Source organism: Monodelphis domestica, chromosome 1 (genome assembly GCF_027887165.1).
Source record: "Monodelphis domestica isolate mMonDom1 chromosome 1, mMonDom1.pri, whole genome shotgun sequence".
In the NCBI taxonomy this organism is placed as follows: domain Eukaryota; kingdom Metazoa; phylum Chordata; class Mammalia; order Didelphimorphia; family Didelphidae; genus Monodelphis; species Monodelphis domestica.
Window position 1 is genome coordinate 442,206,312 of NC_077227.1, and position 25,166 is coordinate 442,231,477.

At 41.9% G+C, this 25,166-nt stretch overlaps 1 protein-coding gene across 4 annotated transcripts in view; it reads left to right on the forward strand.

Moving 5' to 3' along the window:
- The window catches only part of GPT2 (glutamic--pyruvic transaminase 2), a 61,665-nt gene extending 36,814 nt beyond the window's left edge, over window positions 1-24,851 (forward strand). For all 4 annotated transcript variants that reach the window (XM_007474821.3, XM_056812253.1, XM_056812254.1 and 1 more), the window contains exons 6-12: window positions 282-525; window positions 3,527-3,606; window positions 4,986-5,122; window positions 7,636-7,810; window positions 11,375-11,530; window positions 17,177-17,289; window positions 22,116-24,851. In XM_007474821.3, coding sequence (XP_007474883.1) covers window positions 282-525; window positions 3,527-3,606; window positions 4,986-5,122; window positions 7,636-7,810; window positions 11,375-11,530; window positions 17,177-17,289; window positions 22,116-22,206 — 996 coding nt within the window. In that variant the 3' untranslated portion in view covers window positions 22,207-24,851. The remainder of the gene's footprint in view (window positions 1-281; window positions 526-3,526; window positions 3,607-4,985; window positions 5,123-7,635; window positions 7,811-11,374; window positions 11,531-17,176; window positions 17,290-22,115) is intronic.
- The last annotated feature ends 315 nt before the right edge of the window (window positions 24,852-25,166 follow it).

Consider the following 25,166-nt stretch of genomic DNA (forward strand, 5'->3'; position numbering starts at 1 on the left):
TTTCATTTGCCTTTTCATGATTTCTGAGAGTAAAAGGTCAGCCCAGGCCCTAGGGGTTTCCTTGAATGGGGTGGAATAAGATGATTTCCAAAGACCCTTTTACCTCTAATAACCTGTGAGCTGATACAGCTTGGCATTGTGTGGGAGTATTAGATGCTTCTTTCACAACCGGAACAAAACCACCCATTTGGTTGGTTGGCCTGAGTTTGTGAAAGGTAACCAAGAATAGTTGAGGGATAAAAAAAGCCTAATTCAACTTCCCACTCACTTTCTTCTTGTAGACAATCCTAAAGATTCTGGTATCTGGTGGAGGAAAATCCCGGACTGGAGTGCTGATCCCCATCCCCCAGTATCCCCTGTACTCAGCAGTCATTTCAGAGTTGGATGCCATCCAGGTAAACTATTACCTGGATGAAGAAAATTGCTGGGCTCTGGATGTAAACGAGCTCCGACGGGCAGTGACTGAAGCCAAGGAGTACTGTAACCCCAAAGTCCTCTGCATCATCAATCCTGGGAACCCCACAGGTACATGCTGTTGAAGAAATAACCCCAAGAACTGCCATTTTCACCTTAATCAAAGCATAGCTTTACTTCACATGGCCATAATGGAGCAAGCATTCAGCCCATTCTCAGTGCTGGGTGAGGTTAAACATTTTAATGCTCTTTGAAGGGGTAGGGGTGGGGGGAGAGGCAAATGAGGGTCTTTGGATTCATGGAGGTGTACAAAATAGAGGAGCTAATGGAGGGGTAGGAGGTAGAATCACCAAGGCCCAGCAGGCATGGACAGAAAGTTAAATGGGCGTGTCCATTGCTCCATTTGGAGGTAGCAAAGTTTTCCAGAAGAAGGCTTTTCCATTACTTAATTCACCCATACCCCTTTGCCCTGGCACTAAGCTTCTCCCAGTACAGTGAAGTTGGATTTAACTCGGGAAGATGAGCCTTCATGATTCCAAGCCCAGTGCTCTACCCACTGAGCCATCTGACTGCCTTAATGTATGTTAAGTGCCTACTGTGCTAAACCCAGGGGATATAAAAAGAGACAAAAAGATAGTCTCTGTCCTCAAGGAGCTTACAGTCTGGGGAAGGGGAAACCCAACATATAAATAAATATATATAACATACAAGCTACATATAAGATATCTCAGAAATATATAACAGAGGGAAGGCATTAGAATTAAGAGGGCATAAGGAAGGCTTCCAGTAGAAGGTGGGATTTTAGTTGAGACTTAAAATTCATCAGATTCTCCAGGGTCAGACAGACAGTACATGCTGGAGGCAGCAAGAGGATACTTGTTTTTGATGAGGCTGCTGGGTGCCCCATAAGCCACTGCAAGATGCTTTTCAGGGCAAGCCTAGGGTTTAGAGAACAATCTCCTACCTGCCTCTATAGAGTTAATTGCTTGGAGGCAGTTTAAGCTGAAATTTATCTACTGAGACAAAATCTAATCTGCAGCTCAGTATTTTCAAATTCTTACTTGGTTTTATATGAGCCTGTGTTCAAGGAGGTATGTGTCCCCTCCTTGACCCAGAGCCTACAGTATGTTTTGAGATCTGAATAAGCAATGCCAGGTGATTTCACTCTACTCAGAGGTGGAGGACTGTAGGTGCAGATGTTGCATAACCTATCTAATGTGGTTACTATGTTGGTGGGTTTTGTTTAACTTTCCTTTTCTCTCAGTATTATGAGTGTCCATTTCTGTGTGTATGGGTGAGAGGAAGACTTACCAGGAAATGACTTCTGTCCAAACAAAAGGTTTTTGCTTTTAAAAAAATGATATTTTTTTTAAAAAGAAATGCCATTTGGAAAACAACAAATGAATGAACTTTTTAGACCTTTACTTTTTGCCTTGGAATCAATTCAGTGTATTGGTTCCAAAGCAGAAGAGTGGTAATGGCTACACAGCTATTTTAACTTTCTAAAGTTGTGTTTGGGGGGCAGCTGGGTGGCTCAGTGGATTAAGAGCCAGACCTAGAGATGGGAGGTCCTAGGCTCAAATTTGGCCTTAGGCACTTCCTAGCTGTGTGACCCTGGGCAAGTCACTTAACCCCCATTGCCTAGCCCTTACCACTCTTCTGCCTTGGAACCAATACACAGTATTGATTCCAAGATGGAAGGTAAGGGTTTAAAAAATAAGTAAATAAAGTTGTGTTTGCAGATTGTTTTTTTTTTTGTGAGTTTGTTTCATTATTCTCTTTCTCCTACGATCAGTTCATATTGGTCTTTCTATGTTGCTCTAATCCCATACAATTCATGTACCACAGTTTATTAAACCATCCCCCTCTTGATGGACACTCACTTAGTTTCCACTTCTTTGCTCCCACATAAAGCTCTGATGCAGTTGATTTTAAACAAGTTGCTTGGGGAAAAATACTTTCTTTATCCATAACTAGTTAAAAGGGGAAAAAAAAAAAGACTCACTTGAGTTTGTAAAGAGATTCTGAGAGTAATAATAATAACAGCTAATATTTACATAGCTCTGACCATGTGCCAGGCACTTAACAGATATTTGTTCTTTACAACACTGGGAGGTAGGTGATATTATCTATTTTACACTTGAGGAAACTGAGACAAATAGAAGTTAGATGAAGAAATGGGATATTTACTTGGTTTGCATTTAAAATTAAGTTCAGTTGTCAGGAGGAAGGATGCTGGCCATATGTTTGCACAGCTTTATAAAAAAACAACCTGTGGCTAAGTCAGATCTGAAAAAAAAAAAAGCCTTTATATGGCCTTAAGCAAGCCTCAGAAACTATTCTCTCCTTTCTGTTATAGGCCAAACGGGGCTTTGAGTCTTCCTAACAAACCATGCAACTTGCATTATTCCCAAATAAGTACTGATAAGTTGTGGAAAACTTGGATTTTTCAGGCATTAAAAAGCTATAATTAATACAAAACCTAGATCTAAGGTACTAATCTTGAAAGGCAAACAATAAAACCTCTGTGACTTCTTAGCACCACTTTGAAGAACTGGAGCATTCCCCTGTGCTAATGCTCTAGGCACCTTAGCAGGTGAATAAGGACTTGACACCTGAGCCTCCTAGGTGGATGCCTGAACAGTGATCAGGGGGCGATAATAACTTGTTCCTGATCATGAGTTGGTTTGTGTTTGATTTTGGTTGATCATGAGTTTGGTTGCCTGAGTCTCAGGGAATTTCTATGACTCAGTAAGGCCTGACCAGAAGATAACTGAATTCATTTATTCATTTTCCTTGATTTTTACCCATCCTGCTGTTTGCACAAAAGTGTATGATAATTAACTAGTAATTTTCTCATCTCTGCGTACTGGGGGAGCTGGGTTCCTCAGCAGTTTAAGAAAGGGGACATCTTTGGGGGGAAGACTTATTTTCCAAAGCAGATCACACTGACTCGCATGTTAGTGACTAAAGAAAAAAGGAGAAACTCTGGACATTGTGATAACTGGAAGACTGTAGTGAACCTGGATGGAAATCTGGGCCTGGAGCCAATTTAAACAAATTAAAATTGACTTTCGGTTTTGTTTTCTTTTGCTGGGTGGGGTCCTTCCAGGTCAGGTCCAGAGCAGAAAGTGCATTGAAGAAGTGATTCACTTTGCTTGGGAAGAAAAACTCTTTCTCTTGGCTGATGAGGTAAGGAAGCTTGGACAGTTTCTTCTCTCAGTCGAGCTATGTTTCAGACTGGTCCTGGTGCAGAAACACATGGGAATGCCTCATATGTGTATAGTACTTTCCATCTTTCAGAGTATTTTGCATCCATTATTTTGTGTCACTATTATGACAGCCTTTTGATAGAGAGAGGGCAGAAATTCTTATCCCTGTTTCACAGATAGGGAAACTGAGACTCAGTAGACTCTCGTATCTACAACACTTTTATGGTTCTCAGTAAAAATCCTATCCTCACAACCATAACCCTGTGGTTATGTGTATAACCCAAAAAGGATTTCTGGCTCAAAAGTCAAGTAGTTTGTTTCTGGTCACACAGTTTGTAATCGTCACAGGTAGAATTAGAATTCAGATCTTCTTACTATAAAGTCCAAGTATCTTTTCAGGATACCATATCACCGCTTAGAAACTTGTTTGAGAAAGTGGTAAAGAAATCTTGGCTTCTATGGTTTTATCAGTGCGTGCCCCAAACTCCTCAATCTAAAAAAAAGACATTTCTGTTCCTCCTTCCCTTCCCTCAGGTTTTTTCTGGTCCTACTCAGTGTAAGCCTTAGAAGTACTTTTGTTAGCTAAGCTTTGCTGCTTGCTATAGAAAGTCTTTGTGGTTCTTCTGTAAATGTTAGATTTGTTTACTCACATCTGTATCTACTTAAGTTGTATCTTTATGGCACTTGGATTGTGACACCTTCAGGACTGAGGATGAATGTTAAGTGGGCATCATCAGTCTGTTTTGATGTTCTCCTACTTGGCTACTCGGCAGTTCTGCCTCAGGAATACTATCCTACCAAGCTCCTACCACAATGGTGCCATGTTGCTACCTCTGTGGCCTTGAGCAAGCCCCTTAACTTCCCTGGACTCGGTTTCCTTATCTGTAAAATAAAGGAGTTGGACTAGATGGTCTCTGAAGTCCCTTTCAGCTCCTCTGGCGCTTCTTCCTTCAGATTTTTTTCTTTTTTTTTTCCCAATTAACAAACATCTATCTTCTCTTTCATCTTCTCCTTTTCTCTCCCTTTGAAAGAGAAAGAAAAGCAAAACCCTTATAATAAATATGCATAACTAAGCAAAACAAATTCCCAAGTTGGCTGTGTCCAAAAAAAAAATGTCTGTCTTAGTCTGTAGCCTGAGGCTATCTGCTTTGTCCCTGGTCACATGGCTTGTCGGTGTGGTAGCACGTGTCATCATGGGGCCTTTGGAATTGTGGTTAGACTTCGGATGGACCAGAGTTCTTAGACCTTTCAGAAGTTATCTTTAGAGTTATGATGTTGTATAAACTGACTGTCGTGCTCATTTCAGTCTGTATGAATTCATACATGACTTGCTTTCTTTCCCCATGGTTGCTTGCTCAGGTGTACCAGGACAATGTTTATGCCAAGGACTGCCAATTCCATTCCTTCAAGAAGGTTCTCTATGAGATGGGACCAGAGTACTCGAACAACGTGGAGCTCGCGTCCTTCCACTCCACCTCCAAAGGCTACATGGGCGAGTATGTCGGCATGGACTTTTTTGCTACTTATTTAGGGATGTGGAGAAACTTCTTTTGTCCTGTACTACTCTGGGGTTGACCCACTCGAGCATAAGGCAAATCAGCTAATGTCATAATCCAGTAGGTGTTTTTACTTTACAGATCTGTGATTACATCAATATGAGCTCTTCCTCCATCAAGGCCCATTGCAGTATCTCAGGGCTTAAATACATTCTCTTCCAGAGTTTTTGTGGCCCAATAATGAGCCCCCTCAAAACCTACATAGGCCATTCCTCAGACAGGTTAACAAACCTCTGGTTCATCACGTCTGGTATTCAAAGTGTTTGGTAGTAAATACCAGAGCTTACTCTCTGCTAACATATCCAATGAGAACCAAAAATTCCCTCAACAGTTTTATATGATGTTCTTTCTCTTCATTAATGACTGGATGCATGAAAAAACATTTACTAAATGCTTACTATAGGCCTAGTTCTTTTTTTTTTTTAAACCTTTACCTCCCGTCTTGGAGTCAATACTGTGTATTGGCTCCAAGGCAGAAGAGTGGTAAGGGCTAGGCAATGGGAGTCAAGTGACTTGCCCAGGGTCACACAGCTGGGATGTGTCTGAGGCCAGATTTGAACCTAGGACCTCCCATCTCTAGGTCTGGCTCTCAATCCACTGAGCTACCCAGCTGCCCCCGGCCTAGTTCTATTCTTAGCTGTTGAGATATTAATATAAAAAGCACGGCAATAGATGCCCTCAAAGCACTCGCATTCTGATGAAGGGTGCAGGCCCCTATGAGGGAGTAGTAGCAAGAAGTGTTTTGGACTAGGAAATCACCAAGATGGTGAATGGAGTTATAGAAAATTGATTAAAAATTCTTTTAGGAATGGTAATGTTGACTTGATGACTGTTTCCAAAGCAAGATGGCGAAAGCAGGAGGAGAGATAGGTCTATATATGGCACCAAGGCAGGAAGATGACCAGAATGTATCTTGGAGGGTCTGTGGGCACCTAGCTATGACAAAGCCATCCATCAGCCATGTATCACCTCTTAAAGTTATGATATAAAAGGAAAAAAAAAACAAATATATGAGAATAAAACCCCATACTATTAGAACTGAGGTTCTGCTGGATAAACTAGATGAGGGGTAGCTTTAGTAGATTCTAGAGACTAGATCTAGCCACATGAGGAGGAACATATAAGTGGGCAACAGCCTAGCCTCAGGCATCTGAGGATCTATGAGCTGATAAGTTCTAGGCCTTAGAGAGGTGAAAACAATAAGTTCTTGATCTGTGAAAGATACAATAGACAAAGATCTAAGCAGATTTAGTTGATGTGGGTTCTGGCAGACCATTGTGGAAACTCCAAATTGGGACTAAATAATGGAGCTAGGACCTAGATCCTGCAAGACTTGGAAGAATGGAAGCTCCATGAAATTGTCTCCAATGCCTAGTGCATTGTTTTTTTCTTTTTAATGTATTTTTTTAAACCCTTACCTTCCGTCAATACTGTGTATTGGTTCCAAGGCAGAAGAGCAGTAAGGGCTAGGCAATGGGGGACAAATGACTTGTCCAGAGTCACACAGTTGGGAAGTGTCTAAGGTCAGATTTGAACCTAGGACCTTCCATCTCTAGGCCTGGCTCTCAATCCACTGAGCTACCCAGCTGCCCCCTTTTTAATTTTTAAAAATTTTAATTAATTTTTATTTTTAAATATTTTTCCATGTTTATATGATTCATTTTCTTTCCCTCCTCTCTTCCCTCTCTCCTCCCAGAGCCGACAAGCAATTCCACCGGGTTTTACCAAATGTCACTTGATACCTAGTTCCATATTATTCATTTTTTGGTATAGAGCAATCTTTTAAAGCCTAAACCCCAAATCACATACCCATATATACTTGTGATAAATGATGTCATATGTTTTGCTTTTGCATTTCTACTCCCATAGTTTTCTCTTAATGTAGTTAGCATTCTTTTCCATAAGTCATTCAGGAGTGTCTTGGCTTATTGCATTGCTACTAGTAGCAAAGTCCATTACATTGGATTGTCCCACAATCTTTTACTTTCTGTGTACAGTCTTCTTCTGGTTCTGCTCATTTCACTGCATCAGTTCATGGAGGTTCTCCCAATCCATATAGAAATCCTCCAGATCATCATTCTTTACAACAGAGTAGTATTCCATCACCAACATGTACCACAATTTGTTCAGCCATTCCCCAATCGAGGGACATCCCCCCCATTTTCCAACTTGTTACCACCACAAAGAGTGCAGCTATGAATATTTTTGAACAAGTATTTTTCCTTTTTATCTCTTTGGGGTACAAACCTAGTAGTGGTATGACTGGACCAAAGGGTATGCATTTTTTAAAGCTCTTTGTGCATAATTCCAAATTGCCCTCCAGAATAATGCCTGGCATTGTTGATTAATTGATTAGAATTTTTTAAAAGAGGGTTATGGATCTTTTGGTTACTTGAATCCCAGTTAATTGAGACTTTACCCTAATTTTTGCCCTTTTTTCCTTCCCTGGCTAGGTGCGGCTACCGAGGGGGCTATATGGAGGTGATCAACTTACATCCAGAGATTAAGGAACAGCTTGTCAAGATGCTCTCTGTCCGACTCTGCCCCCCAGTGTCTGGACAGGCAGCCATGGACATTGTTGTGAACCCCCCTGTGCCTGGAGAAGAATCTTTTGAGCAGTTCAATAGGGTGAGCATAAATGGGCACCCTCATCCTTGGCATCCTGGGTATGCCCGCATAGGCAAATAGGATCCTAGATTGTGGGTCTGTTAGGTATCTTAGAGATCTTTGAATTCAGCCTCTTCATTGTGCAGGTAAGGAAACAGAGGACCTGAGAGTTGCCCGAAGTCACACAGGTAGTAACTTATAGCAGAGCTGAGCCTCCCATCTTTGCTGACTGAACTACCAAGAAGAATTGAGGGTTAGGGTTAGGCTTAGGTGGTTGGGCCACCAAGAACACTGAACTTGAAGTCAGTAAGACGAGTTCAGATCCCGCTTCAGGACTCTTAAGCTCTAGGTCACTTAACTTTTCTCTGCCTCAGACTCCTCATCTGTGGGGATAAGACTTGATGGTCTCTTAAGGCCGAGTCCAGCTCCAGATCCTGGGATGCCACGTCCAGTCTTGTGGGCAAACGCCACTTTAGTTAGAATGAGAGAGGCTTTGGTCATGGTTTTCATCTTGGAATAGACCATTTAGCTTCACTGAGAGGAAAAATCCTGTTCCGTGGTAACAGCATTGACCCCCACACCCTGATCCGGCTTCTCTGGGATGTGGGAGAGGGAGCAAAGTATGAGAGTGGCCCTAATTCACCTCCAGGGCAGCAAACACAATTTAAAGCCTGTGCCTCCCAATATGGAGCTTACTGTATTGGTGAAGGACTCAGTGCTGTTCTGCCCACCTCCTTTCCCCCAGCAGTGTTAGGGCAGTTCTCCACCACCCCTGGGACCTAAATCTTGTGCTCTTCCCACTACACCGCACAGCCACAGGTTCCATCACCTTCTAAACTTCGTATTCTCCTACCCTTTGATTCCTAAAGCAATTGGAAGCCCCAGAGAATGACTGACATTGAAAAAGATCCTTCTTTCGTATCTCTCCCATCATAAATGAATAAGTGGTTTAGCTAGAGCAGGGGCTTCTACCCTTTTTGTGGGTCAGAGAGCCCTTGGGCAATCTGGCGATGCCTACTGAACCCTTCTCAAAATGTTTTTAGATGCATAGGATTACAAAGGAAACAGTGACAGGGAAATACATTTATCAACACTTTTTTTTAATGTTCACAGAGCCTCGGTTATGAACCTTTGATCTTATTCATCCATTTATAGAGCACTTTTCTAGACTTTCTCATTTAGGCTTCACAGAAACCCTGTGAGCCCAGCAGGCAGAGCCATTAGCATTACTGCCTCCCCCCCCTTTAAGATAAGGAAAGGGAGAATGAGAGAGATGGAATGCTTGCCCAAGGCTTTACAGTAATAGAGCTGGGACTCAGACTCAGGTCTTCTGATGCCTCAGTCTGTCTTCTGTATCCTGCTTAATCAGTGGAAGCAACTGGAAATGTGCAGCTTGTAGAAGACTCAGCAGAGACATGCTAACGTGTTCAATTTGAAGAACTGTCATGTGGAGGAAGGACTGGCTTTGTTCTTTTGAAGCAAAACTAGGAGCAGTGGGTGGACATTGCAAAGAGGAAAATTTAGACTCAGTGTTCAGGAAAACTTCCCAACCATTAGAGCTGTCAAAAAGTAGAATGAGCTGTGAGGTTCCTTCCTTCCCCAGAGGTCCGTGAGTGGTGGCTGCTGGGTATATTACAGGGGAATCGGTTGTTCGAGGAGCCACCAAGTCATTTCCAGCTCTCAGATTCTGTGATCAACAATGACTGTTGGGAGAGCTCTCCCACAGACTTGGCACACCTGGTTTTGCCAAGGTCTCCTAGTCCAAATGTGGGATGTCTAGTTTCCCAGGTCCTCTGCTACAGCACACCTGGACAATGCAGCAGAAAAGTCATGGTTTTATAAGGAGAAAGGTAGATCTTAAACATGGTCCATTGGTTTTCCATTCTCTGTTAGCAAAAGCAAGGAGATGCTCAGGATTGGTTAGTGAATCAAATTGGGGAAGCAAACCATGGTATGGAATTTCCAAGAAGAGACACAGGGAGGGAGGCATGTCCAAAACAGAGGCAGTTGGCCTCATGTGGGTCTTCTGGGTCTCTGAGAAGTAAAAAATAGCAGAAAGAGTTTTTGGAACTCCCGTGCTAAAAGAGATCAAATGGTGTAAGGCTTTCTGGCATTGGGGACCCTACATGACTAGCGGTGTCCTTTGAGTCCAGAGTCTGGTTACTTTTTTGAGAACCACGGAAGGGTTCCTGTGGGAATCATGGGCAATTCCAGGAAAATACGACGACTTCATTTTCAACTGAAGATCTGAAAGGAGGAAGAATTTCTGCCCAAATTCCAGAGCTAGCAGCAGGATAAAGAAATAATTCTCTCCTTATGAGTGGAATGAGCCATGGGATGGAGAGCAGGGTTTGGAGGGGAAGGAATCTCAGTAGAAACCTACCTGATCACTGCTAGGGCCTTCTCAAGTGTAGGCCACATGAAATCTTAAGACTTTGAGCTAGAAGGAGCCTTGGAGGTCATCTGATACAACTGTCATTTACAGATAGGAAACTGAGGCCTAAAGAGGGGAAATGACTTTGTCCCACAGTCTGGACCTTGAACAGAGCCAGGGATCCCAAGTCTGGTACTCTTGCCACTACCCCACACAGCCATCTCGTGGTTTTATCACCTCCCAAACCTCACACTCTCCTACCCCTCCATTCCTAGAACAGTTGGAAGCCTCAGAGTGACTTTCATTGAAAATAACATCTATTGAGAGCCAGACTTAGAGACAGAAGTTCATATTTGACCTCAGACACTTCCGAGTTAAGGGACCCTGGGCAAGTCCCATAACCTCCATCACCTAATCCTCGTGCTCTTCTGCCTTAAAAGCAATACACAATATTGATTCTAAGATGGAAGGTAAGGGTTTTTAAAAAGAAAGTAACATGTAGGGCAGCTAAGCGACTCAGTGAATAGAATGCTAGGCCTGGAGACGGAGAGTTCTAGGTTCAAATTTGGCCTCACACTTCCTAGGTGTGTGACTCTGGACAAGTCACTTAACCCCAGTTTGCTAGCCCTTACTATTCTTCTGCCTTAAAACTCAGACAGATGATAAAGATTTTTTTAAAAAGAAAGAAACATATGAATTGCACATATAAAATCAATGTCAAATTGCTTAACATCTCAGTGTTAGGGGAAGGGAGAGAATTTGAAGCTCAAAATTTTTTTTAGTGAATGTTAAAAAGTTGTATTTACATGTAATTGGAGGAAAATAAAACATTGTTTAAAAAGTTCAAATATTAAAAAAAGAAAAAAGAAAGTAATACGTGGCAAATGCATTCTGTTTTGGGACCTCCACTGAGCATCTCTGGTTTTGTTCCAGTCAGCTTCTTGGGTCCTCCCCCTGCTCATTTTCCTTCTCTGTAAAAAGGGGAAGGGAATATAATGAGATGATTTTAAAAGTCTGTTTTAGATCTTAAACTTGGGATGATCCTACAACAGGATGGTAACACCACACACATCCTTTCGAGGAAAAGGCTCCTTTCTGAGTTTCTTTGGTATTATTCTTACAGAAGGAACCAGTTCTAGAGACTCATCATTCTGTTACTTATTGCCTTAAGTAAACTTAACCTCATCCTCTCTCTTGCTTTTTTCCCACAGGAGAAGGAATTTGTCCTGAGCAATCTTGCCCAAAAAGCAAAGCTTACAGAAGATTTGTTTAACCAGGTGCCAGGAATTCATTGTAATCCATTACAAGGAGCAATGTATGCTTTTCCCAGGATCTTTATCCCAACGAAGGCAATTGAGGCAGCTAAGGTGTGTTGGTTCTTCTTGCTCTGACTCTTACCTCAATTCAAATCCAGCTTCAAACTACCTGTGTGACCCTGGACAAATCATTTACCCCTGTTTGCCCCAGTTTCTTTCTTTGGTAAAATGGGGATAATAATAACATCTACTTCCCAGCATTGTTTCAATTTCCATAATGATTGTAATGCACCTAGCACAGGGCTTGGCACGTAGTAAATGCTATATGTGAAGTATTATTATTATGGGCAGCTGGATGGTGCAGTGGACACCGTAGCAGTACCAGATCTTAAACTGTACTATAAAGCAGTGGTCATCAAAACAGTGTGACACTGGCTACGAAATAGAAAGGTGAATCAATGGCATAGACTAGAAGTAAGTGACCCTAGCAAGCTAGTATTTGATGAACCCAAAGATCCCAGCTTTTGGGATAAGAACCCGCTATTTGACAAAAACTGCTGGGAAAATTGGAAAACAGTATGGCAAAAATTAGGTTTAGATCAATATCTCATCCTTTACCAAGATAAGGCCCTCATGGGCATATGATTTAAACATAAAGAGTGATATTCTAGATGGAGCAGTGTAGAGGGAGCCAGGAATGGAAAATGGCCTCAAACACTTGCTAGGCTGTGTGATCCTGGGCAAGTGTGTCAACCCTGTTTGTTCCTCATTTGTAAAATGAGCTGGAGAAGGAAATGGCAAACCATTATAGTATCCTTGCCAAGAAAACCCCAAAGAGTCAGACACAACTGAAAATGATGAACAATAACAGTTATTATCATTGCTGTGATGGCTGGAAAGGGGCTACTATGGGCAGGGGATTGGGAGTTGCCCCTAGAGAAAAAGGGGCTTGTTCTTGTTCTCTGCTTGACTCTGCTGGGTCAGCCCCTGGATTATAAATCCAGTCGGTGGCTTACTTCAATGTGTCCTGGTATACAGAGTGCTAAGTTTCAGAACCAGGGCTGTGAGCATGACTGTGCCATGTCATTTTGGCCTATCTCAAGTGAAAGAAAACTCAAATCAGGCCAGATTTCTGGTTATCTTTCTTACTAGGAGTGAAGAAAGTTAATTTTCCAGTTAAGTCTCAAAGACTGTCAAATAATTCATACAGACAACACTGAGTGCAATGCTCAGCGCTGAGTAAGCATTAAATTGACATTGGGTCATCGAGCACCTTCTGGATGTAGAATACTGCGAAAGGTGCTGGACAGGAGTACAAGACAGTTTCTGCTGTCATGAATCTTCTGGCAGGGGAAGTAAAGCACAAAGCAGACAGAAATGATGAACAACAATCACGATAAGTGTATAAAACAGAGGGCTCCATCAGGTCTGACAAGTAAGATTGTTCCTGATGTCAGGGGGAAAGAAGAGCTGACGTTATGGACAGAGAGAGTGGTACTTACTAGTGAACCAAAAAGCAATTAGGAGCCTACTATGGGCTTGACACTGGGTTTAGCATGGGGTGGGGGAGGGGTGGTACAGAGGAAAAAGGGAAAGTCTTCTGTCCTCAACGAGCTCACTTTTTTAAAAAATTAATTTATTTAGTCAATTTAGAACTTATTCCTTGGTTACAAGAGTTACATTATTTCCCTCCCTCCCCTCCCCCCAACCTTCCTGCAGACAACGCATAATTACACTGGGTATTCCATGTGTCCTTGATCAGAACCAATTTCCATGTTGTTGGTGTTTGCACTAGGGTGATCATTTAGAGTCTACATCCCCAACCATATCCCCTCCACCCATGTATTTAGGCAATTGTTTTTCTTCCACAGTTTTTCCTCTGAATGTGGATAGTGGTTTTTCTCGTACATCCCTCCAAGTTGTTCAGGGTCATTGCATTGCTGATAGTAGAAAAGTCCATTACATTTGATTGTACCACAGTGTATCAGTCTCTGTGTACAATGTTTTCCTGGTTCTGCTCCTTTCGCTCTGCATCACTTCCTGGAGGTTGTTCCAGTTCACATGGAATTCCTCCACTTTATTATTCCTTTTAGCACAATAGTATTCCATCACCAACATATACCACAATTTATTCAGCCATTCCCCAATTGAAGGGCATTCCCTCATTTTCCAATTTTTTGCCACCACAAAGAGCGCAGCTATGAATATTCTTGTACATGTTTTTTTCCTTATTATCTCTTTGGAGTACAAACCCAGCAGTGCTATGGCTGGATCAAAGGGCAGACAGTCTTTTATTGCCCTTTGGGCATAGTTCCAAATTGCCCTCCAGAATGGTTGGATCAGTTCACAATTCCACCAGCAGTGCATTAATGTCCCTACTTTGCCACATCCCCTCCAGCATTTCTTACTTTCCTTTGCTGTCATGTTAGCCAATCTGCTGGGTGTGAGGTGATACCTCAGAGTTATTTTGATTTGCATCTCTGTGATTTTAAGAGATTTAGAACACTTTTTCACGTGCTTATAAATAGTTTTGATTTCTTTAACTGAAAATTGCCTATTCATGTCCCTTGCCGATTTATCAATTGGAGAATGACTTGACTTTTTGTACAACTGGTTTAGCTCTTTATCAATTTGAGTAATTAGACCTTTGTCAGAGATTTTTGTTATGAAGATTGTTTCCCAATTTGTTACTTCCTTTCTATTTTTTGGTTGCATTTGTTTTGTTTGTACAAAAACTTTTTAATTTGATATAATCAAAATTATTGATTTTACATTTTGTGATGTTTTTCTAGCTCTTGCTTGGTTTTAAAGTCTTTCCTTTCCCAAAGATCTGACAAGTATACTATTCTGTGTTCTCCTAATTTGCTTATAGTTTCCTTCTTTATATTCAGGTCATTCACCCATTCTGAGTTTATCTTGGTGTAGGGTGTGAGATGTTAATGCAAACCTAATCTCTCTCTTACTGTCTTCCAATTTTCCCAGCAGTTTTTAGCAAATAACGAGCTTACTTTTTAAAGGAGATGGGAGAGCCCAGCATGTGTTTGTAGTAGAAAGGAGTCTAGTTTGGCTAGAGAACTGCATGTGTGGAGAGAAGCAATATGGAAAGGAGCATTTGTAGAGGAGCTTGAATACTGGTCCAAGGCAGTTTGAACTTAGGTCAGTAATTAGAAAGGAGCCACTAAAGATTTTTGAGCAGACTAGAGCAAGGGTAGATTTATAGATAACCACAAAGGGTGATTTTTTTTTTTAATCTGAAAAGACTCTTATGAACTAATGCAGAGTGATATGAACAGAAACAGGAGAAAAATTTATACGACAACAGTATGGTAAAGACAAAACAACTTTGGAAGAACTAGGAACTCTGGTCATTGTAATTGTTAGCCATAATTCCAGAGGACTAATTGTTCATATTTTATACATGTATATATATTGAAAGGGGAAATTTATTTTCCTTTTTTATACAATTGGGCAGGGGGAGAAGGCAGATTTTTTTCCAATTGAAAATAATAAAACAAAAACAAAGAGAACCCTAAAACTCCACACATGGGGAAGAGAGAGTGAAAAGCAGGACCATAGTGACAGAAAAAGTGAAGCCAAAAAAAGGAGCAGATACATGATGGAAACTATACTTAAGCAGTTCATAAGAGTTGGAAACCAAGACCCAGAGAGGTCAAATTACTTGCCTAAAGACATACACAATTGCAGAATTGAAATTCTAATCTGAGTCCTCAGACTTCAAGTCCATTATTTTTTCCACAACAGTTTCCTTTGGGAAAGGGCAAAGTGATAAAAATTACTTATTAAATACTGCTAATATGGGCCTTTGGCAACCTTGATAGAATTTTGTTGGAGAAGTTGAAATTGGACAAAATTCTGTTGGGAGTTAGCTATGCCTTTCAGGTGTTCAGATTCTCCAGCTACCAGGATGCCTCTGTAAAGAAATGCCCTTTTACGTAACTTCAAGAAGGCTTAGAAAGTTGGGGATCCAAATAGTATTTGCTTTAATGACTAGATAAGAATTTTTGGCATACAGATAGATGGATGGCTTGTCAGAACTTGAAAATAGTTCACTTTCTTTTTTAATTTAAATATTCACCTTACATTATTTGAGTTGAGGTTACAAAGCTTTTTGTCTGTTCAGACAACCCCAAAGTCGAAGTTGATGACATTTTATTTTTGTTGGATGCCAAGTTATTGGCATGTTTGGAGGTTGGATAATTTTCTTGATTAACCGTAAGACTGATAGACTTTCTCATCTATGGAGACAATTCTTGTTGGAATTAGAATTACAGAGTAGGAGTTTCTTATCAAGTCCCATGTGAGCTGTTTTGAGATGTCTGGCTGCTGTTTTCTGGGGTAATCTCCTACCCCACAAACCTCAGTCTTTAGCTAAATTCTTGTCTTTGGCAAGGATGACAATACGTGGGTATAGTGCTCTGTGCTTTTCAGAGCACCTTCTTACCCTCTAGTTATCTCATTTCAACCTCATCTTAATCTTGTGAAAACCATAAAACATGTATTACTTTCCCCATTTACAAATGGAGAAACCATGATTTGGAGAAGATGAATTACAAGAATAGAGGTGTTGAGCTGGAAGGAACCTGAGAGATCTAATCCAGGCTTTCTTAACCTTTTTGGTGTCACAGGCCCTTTGGCAATCTGGTGAAAACTATAGACCCCTTCTCAGAATAATGTTTTTAAATATACAAAGTAGGGGGCAGCTGGGTAGCTCAGTGGATTGAGAGCCAGGCCTAGAGATGGGAGGTTCTGGGTTCAAATGTGGCCTCAGACACTTTCTAGCTGTGTGACCCTGGGCAAATCACTTACCCTCATTGCCTAGCCCTTACCACTCTTGTGTCTTGGAACCAATACATAGTATTGATTAAGGGGGAAGGTAAGGGTTTAAATACACACAGACACACACACACACACACACACACACACACACATATATGTAGATAGCTAGATAGACAGACAGACAGACAGACAGACAGACAGATAGATAGATAGATAGATAGATAGATAGATAGATAGATAGATAGATAGATAGATAGATAGACAGACAAAGTAAAATGCTTTGGGTTACCAAGGAAGTTAATTATATTGACTTATAGTTATAAAGAAAAATTAAGTTTGTGGACCACAAGTTAATCTAATCCAATCCCCTCATTTTATAGATGAAGAATCTGAGGTCCAGAGAAAAACAAATTGCCCCAGTGTCACACAAGTATTTAATGGTAGAACTGTAGAATGATATGATATAATATATATAATAGTAGAATGATCTGAACTCCGTTTTTGTGGCACTCAATCTAAGGTTCTTCCCACTGTAACACTGCGTCCCAGGGATGTCTTTGGGAGCAGAATATGTGTCTATTTCTTCTCTTCTGTTTATACCCAGCACCTCACCTCTTCCCAGGACCTAACACTTGCCCATGTGGGAAAGAGCAGTGTGGTACAATGAAAATTGTGTTGAATTTGAAGTCAAGGGACCCTCAGTTCGAATCCTGCCCTTGCCACTCACCCTTTGTATGACTTTGGGCCAGTCACTGTCTCTCCCCAGGCCTCATTTTGTCCACCTGCCAAATGGTGGGTTTGAGTTAGACGAGGGCACTCTTAAGGTTCCTTCCGTCTAATTCTGTGACTTGGGAGAGTAGGGAAGCATCCCTTTAAGTAAATCACTGCAACTTTACTTGAGTTTGATTATATGGCTGTAAAAAGAAAATAAATGACTCTTAACTCTGCTCCACTTCTCAGGCCCATAAGATGGCCCCAGACATGTTTTACTGTATGAAGCTTCTGGAAGAAACTGGAATCTGTGTGGTGCCTGGCAGCGGATTTGGCCAGAAAGAGGGGACTTACCACCTAAGGTACTGCGTGCTCTTCACACCAGAGGGGATGGTTTGCATTTGGGACACACTGTGGTTTCACATGCAGCTCCAAGATTAGCTGAAATTTTAGGTCAAGAGCAATTAAAAGCTCTTTGGAGAAAGACCATCTCTCTCCACACCACTCTTTTTTTTTTAAACCCTCACCTTCCCCCTTAGAATCAATACTATGTATTGGTTCCAAGGCACAAGAGTGGTAAGGGCTAGGCAATGGGGATTAAATGACTTGCCCAGGGTCACCCAGCTAGGAAGTATCTGAGGACAGATTTGAACCTGGGACCTCTCCATCTTTAGGCCTGACTCTCAATCCACTGAGACCCTTAGCTGTTCCCTACCCCATTCCTTTTTTTTTTCCCCACATGGATAGAATATATCTCCTGTGCCTAGAGAAGTCAAAAAATGTGGTTATTCTCTATCTCCTCTGGGGAATAATTTGTTTTCTCCTTGTCTGGTGTTAGTGATAATGATGGTGATAAATTATTGCTAATAGCTAACATTTCATATAGCATTTACTCTGTACCAGGCATTATACTAGGTGCTTTATAATTATTATCCCATTTGATCCTCAAAGAAACCCTAGGAGGTAGGTGCTATTATTATCCCCTTTTTGCAGATGAGAAAACTGAGACAAACAGGTTAAGTGACTTTGCCTGGGGTCACACAGCTAGTTAGGGTTTGAGGCTGGATTTGAACACAGGTCTTCCTGACCCCAGACGGGGTGCCCCATCCACTATACCACTGCGCTGTATAGACTTTAAAGATTTTACAGAGCACTTTTCCCCACAACCTTTCTGTGAGATCATTAATAACAGCAGTCATCTCCATGTTGCAGATGAAGAAACTGAGGTAAGAAATTGTAGATGGAGAAAGAGAGAAGTGACTTGGCTCGGGATATGCAACTGCATCATGTTAGATGAGGTCTCTGACCCAAAAACCAGTGTTCTTTCCCTTATACTAAGGCGTTTCCCATTCTAAAAAGGTGCTACCTTTATGGAAAGATATGATTCTCTTCACTTATGATAATACCACCTTCCAGTTGCATAGTTTCTTATTTTTTAAAATATATTTTATTTCTATTTCTATATACATCAATATCCAACTGGATTTCTGATTTCATCACTTCAGAAATTCTACCAATGCAGATTGCAGCCCATCCTGTTTTTGCATCACATTCATTTCCAAATTTAGCCAGCCCTCATTCTTCCCCTGCCCATTGAGCCGCCATTTGTAACCGCTTAAAAATCATACAAAAGGCATTTCAGCAAAATTAACCAACACGCTGACCAAGGCTTCTGGCTGTAGATTCAATCTACTCTACCACAGTATTCCCCCCTCTGCAGGGAAGGGAGAGAGGGGTATTATCTCCCGCAGATTTCCACTTCAGCTATCCCTTCTCCGAATCTTCAGCCTCCTTCCCCTCCCAGATCTTTCCCTATTTCCTTCACAATATGCCCAAGTCTCTTCATCTTTAAAAAAAGCCCTTCACTGGACGATGGTATTGCCCTATATCTTTCCTCTCTTTCTCAACGAGACTCCTAGAAACAGCTGTCTGTATTCACTGCCTCCCCTCCCTCTTCAGATCTTGGCAGCCTGGCTCCCAACCTCATCCCTCACTCTAACTGCTCTCCCCAAAGGCCCCAGTGATTGCTCTGTTGTTAAATCGGGTGGTCTTTTCTCAGTCCTCTTCTTTCTTGCCCTTCTTGCTGCCACAGCTCTTGAATGCTTATTCCCCTGAGAAATGGCTTTTCTAAAGGCCTAAATAGCTTGGATTTCATACCCTTCTCAGATGTTTGATACAAAAGTTTTCTGGGTTCCCCCATCTCATTTGATGGATTCTTTTCTTAATCCTGCTCCAGTTAGTTTTGTTTTGTTTGTGCAAAAACTTTTCAAGTTAATGTAATCTTTTGTGATTGCCTCTTTCCCTTATTTCATTAAGAATTTCCCTCTAGGGACAGCCAGGTGGCTCAGTGGATTAGGTTGATATCTGGCCTCAGACACTTCCCAGCTGTGTGACCCTGGGCAAGTCACTTAACCCTCATTGCCTAGCCCTTACCACTCTTCTGCCTTAGAACCTGTAATGTACAGTATTGATAAGGGTTTTAAAAAATGATTACTTTTCAGAAATATTTAATACTTATAATTGAATACTTATTTAGTTTCAGCAGGACTGAACTCCTAAAAATACTTCAGATAGAATCATCTATGATTGAGATACAGAAAGTACTTCAGATAGAATCATATATCTACTAATGATGTAGTCATGGAGGGGGTGGGGGTTTTCACATTCACACATCATGAATTTAAACAAATATTTCCTGAAATAACTTATCCAGAAAGACACTACCACATTTTAGACTTAGTACTTCTAAGCCAATGTGTGTCCACATAGAGGATTTCATTTGACTAGTATCGATAAAAATTTTTTCTTTGTAGAAACTGAGGCAGCATGGTTTACCAGAAGGATCAGGATAGGGATTCAGGAAACCTGGAAAAAAGATTAATTTTGCCATTTATTAGCTGCATGATTGTGGGCAAGCACAACTTCCCTGGGATTCAGTATTCTCTTCTTTAAGATAAGAGATCATGTTATTATTATCTTAAAATAAACGATGATATGTAAGGTTCCTTCCATTTATAAAAGTCTATTACCTAGAGACAGAGAACAGAAATGTTGGTCCATTTTCTTTAACATATCAGGCGCAGGGAAGTTGATGCTTCTAAGTTTATAGCTATGCAATTCTGCTAGATAGATGATCCAAGTTTGTGAAAAAAGGATTTTGAACTTAACCTCTGGGTACTCTTCTTCTGAGAGGGCGTTTCCTCCTCTGCAGTAGAAAGACCATAGCATACTGTGCCAGAAGTCCTTCAGACTTAAAGATGCACGGAGCCCCACTTTCTGCTTTATTTGGTGGTTTGGTTGCCTCATTTAAGATAGATCCTTTTTTTCCCCAAACTCTTACTTTCTATCATAGTAACAACTACAGGCCAGAAGGACAAAGGCTAGACAAAGGGCATTAAGTGACTTGCCCAGGGTCACACAGCTGGGAAGTGTTTGAGGCCGGATTTGAACCTAGGACCTCCCGTCTCTAGGCCTGACTCAATCCACTGAGCTACCCAGCTGCCACCTGATTTTACTTTTTATTTATTTTTATTATTATTCTTTTTTTTTTACTTTTTAGACAGCTCTCTCATTTCATTTTCACAATAGCCCTGGGAACTAGGCTGGGCAAGTGCTCTTCACTGGTTTTAAAGATGAGACATCTGAGACACCCAGTTCAGTGACTTGTACAAGGTCTTCCAGTATTTCAAGTGCTGTGTTTGAACAGGATTATCACCTAGGAGAGGGAGGAAGTTTGTTTTGCTTGGCCCAGTGGGTACAGCCAAGAGCAAAGAGTGGGTGTTGCAATGAAGAGGACCTTTGGCTCAGTAGAAGGAAAAGGTTCCAGATAATTATAGCTGCCCACAGTAGACTAGATAGCTTCAGGAAGTAGTGAATTTCCCACCACCGAACAGGACTCTTTGTCAGAGGTTTTGTAAGGGGGTGGGAGTGGGGGTGGGGGGTTCCTGTCCAAATAGGGGTTAGGCTAGATGACCTTCCAGAACCTTTCTGACTCAGGAAGACTGAGATTTGGAAGCAGCTGGGACTAGAACTCAGGTATTTGGATTTCAAAGTCCAAGGATTGTGGATTGAATATAATATAAACCATAAGCTTTGAGAAAGACAGAAAGAACATGAAAGCTATCAGGGAGGGATATGTTTGTTTAGAGAGGGCTTCCTGGAGGAAGCAGTTTGGCTTTGGAAATTTTTGCAAGAAGTTTGCTTGTAAAATGTGTCACCACATATTTTTAAAATAATTGTATGGGTTTGTCCACTAATGCCAGAAGTTTTGCTGAACCATAGATCGTGTGTATTTGGTTTTCCAAAAGGCTGCTGGCAATTTCCTTTTTTGATTTGGGGTGAGTCACTTGACTTTCCTCTATTGTAAAGTAGTAACCAGGCTGGAGAGTCAGAAGACTTGGACTCAGCTCTATCCCGTGTTGTGCTTGCTTAGGCTGTGACTTGGGCTAAGCCACTTCCTCTCCCCTTCACCTCAGTTTCCCCATCTTTTAAAAAAAATGTCATTTTTATTATAGTTCATTTTATTTTTAAAACCTTACCTTCTGTCTTAGGATCAGTGATGAGTATTGGATCCAAGACAGAAGAGCAGTAAGGACTGCAATTGAGGTTAAGTGACTTGGCCCGAGTCATCCATCTAGGAAGTGTCTGAGGCCACATTTGAACCCAGGACTTCCTATCCCTGGGCCTGGCCCTCTATCCACTGAGCCATCTAGCTGCTTCAACATAAATCACTTTAATGTGCATGCAAAAAACAAAACAAAACAAACAAATCTAGAGGCATTAGCCATTGTTGTTCCTGGACCATTGGAGCCATTTCAAACTTTGGATCTTGTTTCTTTTTCTTTGTCATCTCTATCCACCTACCTGCCTCAGTTTCCTCATCTTTAACATGAATGGACTAGACTAGATGATATCCAAGGATTCTTCTGACATGAAAATCTACGAACTTTCCGACCTGCAAAATGGGGTTCCTACTCCCTTCCCTCCCATGCTGGGCTGAGGGTCTGTTGAGATCATGGACACAAAGCAGCTCCTTAGCTAAGCAAGGCACAGACAAAAGGGTTTAAGGGCTTTCCCGCCTTCTCTTCAAGCCTCCCCTGTAAAGTAAGGGGCTTGGACTAGAAGGCCTCTACGGCCCCTTCAGGCTCCTCATACAAGGGGATTGATTGTCGCCTTTCTTTCCTTCTAGAATGACCATCCTGCCTCCTGCAGAGAAGCTGAAGGTTGTCCTGGAGAAGGTGAAGGACTTCCACATAAAGTTTCTCCAGAAGTATGCGTGAGGCCCAAGACCGCACTGTGCACGGAACAGAGACCCGGTGGTTCTGCTTCCGATTTGAGCGTGGCTGGGGAAGCTTGTGGAACCAGAACCGCTCTTCCCCTACAGCTCCGCCGAGCATCTTGCCTGGGGAACTTTGTGGCGTTCATCTTTGTTTTTGCCGTAGGAGACTTTTCGTGCCTTGATGATGAGAATACTTCTCTTCCTGTTCTCTTTCCTATCAAGCTGGGAATTGGTCACCGCGCAGAGGGCCCCGCAGGCCCTGGGGCCCACAGAGCACGCGCGAACTCGATCAGCACGTGTGGCCAGTCAAGTGTCCTCTGGTTTCATTTGAAAATCCTCCTTGAGTTTGTAAAACGAAAAGAAAAAAACGTTATGTTGTTCTGAGTGGTTTCAGGTCTAGGGCAAAAAGCAGGTGCCGGAGAATGTGGTCACTACAGTAAGCATTGAGTAGCTGAGATCTGGGGCTGTGCTGATGTTATCTGTAAAATAAAACACTTGTCCTTATAAAAATCTAGTCATTTGAGGAGGCCTATTCGGAGAGAAGGCTGAGGAGTGGACAGTGCAGAGGCCAGGCAGAGCGCCTTTCCTTTGAGAATGTCGGTGGGGTTCAGAACGGGAACAGGCTTGACTTCTCCAGGCCTTAAATGGACGGTGCCCAGGTAGGCTTGTGGAAGAGGAAGGAGAGGGAGACTGAGACACTGAGCGCAGCACCAATGCCACTTAGCAACATCAAGGGATACACATTTTGTCCACAGGGAGGCGGCAGCCAACATTAAGTGCCCTGTTGGACCCAGTTGGACCATTAGCCCTGTTACGTGGTTGGCTTCTTTTAAGGGTTTGGAGTGTTGCACTAACCCTGGCACTCCTGTTGGGAAAATTCTTGGGTTTAAGGGACTCTCTCTCTGCCACCTGCCATTTTACTGCTCCAAAAGAATCTCTTCATTTCACCTTTGCAGATTGTCTCAGGGGGTGTAAAAAACCGACTTAGCTGTCCTTCCTGTCAGCATAGCTGGAAAGGGGGCCCGGAAGAATGCAGATACGGTCACGCCTGTGTTCGGAAGGCCCTTCAACATCTCTTTATTGGCTAAAGTCTTGAGCATTGAGGGGCCAATAACTTTGCGTCCCTCCCCCTCCCCCCCAAAGCAAACCCAGGCCCAAGGATTGCAAAAGTATTTTCCTTGTCTGACCTTAGAATTACTATGAAGCTAAGTCGGGTTCCATCAGAAGCTGCTTTTCCTCATTAGGGAAACTTCCATGTAGAGCTGATTAGAGTGGAGGGAAATGTTGAGGGAGAACCCGGATCAGATAGCTCCCACGAGGTAGCTGTAGACTGGATCTCAGAGTTAGAGGCCGGTGGGCAAGGAATCTTCCCTCTTCCCTCCTCTGATCCCTCGGCCCCTCAGTCATCTCCGTATTCAAGTTGGGCAGCCAAGAAAGGCTCAATCTGCCATGGGAGGGGGAGGGGCCCTCCCATAGGCCATCTAGTTCCCCGTCTTCCCCTATAACGCAGCTATCTTCTTTTTATCCTAACCCTCTTTGGTGTATCTTAACAGAAACCTGGGATAGAAGCTTAGCTACTGATCACTTACTCCCCCTAAAAGGGGCCGTCGGGGGGAAGCTGAAGAAAAGCGAGCTCTTCAAAGTGGTTTTCCTTACTGAAGCTTCCTATCTGTGACCCCTTGGGCTGGGAGAGGAAAACCAATGGGAAGTCCAATCGAGACTTTTAATCTACCATTATTCACAAGCATCAGATTCATTCTGAAGAAAGCAGTAGAATTCTTAGATATCAAAGGGAAGCATTGAAGGCCCTTTTCCCCCTTAGAAACTTTTGCACTTTTACACGCTCTACGTAATAGCAAAATGTCCAAAAGTGGTTGGAGACTGCCAGTTGGCAGCTTGGAAAAGGCAGCCATGACTGAATATGCTCTATTTGAAAGAAAAGGTTTAACAGTGGAAGTTAGTATATTTTTTATATTTTTGTAACAATTACTTTTTTCATGGGGGGCCGGGGAGGAAGGGTTCATATTTGTAGTCTTAACAAGTTCAATAGATTTTTATATTTCCCTTCAGACAACAGTCCCAAAAACTTTGCAAGGTTTACATGATTTTTAAAGATGCTATACATTTGTTACACACACACACGCACACACACACACACACACACACGCTACAGTTAAAAACAAACAAACAGGCTGTTCTAAGGAGGTTAACTTCATTCAAAAGGACTGAACTCAAAAATTTGAATTTTCTACACCTTCTGTTTAGGTGTCTTAATTTTTTTCTGGCACCAAAGTTGTGGGGAGGAGGGTTCAGCGAACAGCTAGTCAGTCATTCATTGATTCCTGTGGAGCTCTTAATCAAAAATGTAAGGTTTTTTCTACTGTGTCATTTACCACATCTCTGTATTGTAGCCAGGGGAGCCACCCCAAGCCTAGAAAATCCACTCTCATAGTAAGTCCCTGGAGCAGCAAGCCCAGGTTGTTGAATTCTGTGTCCATTGTTAACTGTAGCTTGCCACCAAGAGCAAATACAGGCTTACTTCTGCATGTTTCCGGTTTGGATTCTCAAAGGGATCTCCTGATATGGTATTTAATGATGTTAGTTATTCTATTGGAAGTTTCAAAACAATAAAACGCATACAAAATAGGTGGTTGTATTTAACTTTGTTGCAGAAGCCCCTGACGCAACAGACCGGGCTTTGTGTTCTAAAAAAGCTCATGAGATTTTCTCCAAATACAAACACCAGGCTAGTCTCCTCAGCATCTTACGGCAGGGTTTTCTCTAGGGAAGAGAATTTTATCTCCTGATGTACACAGCTAACGTGTTGTGTTAAAACTGCATTGAGATATAGAGGGGAGGGAGAAAAAACAGCTTCTTTCCATGCTTATTTTCACTAACCTTTGGTTTTCTTTGTAATTCTACAATTTATTTTGTGCCTCTAAAAATATTCCAAGGCGTTCA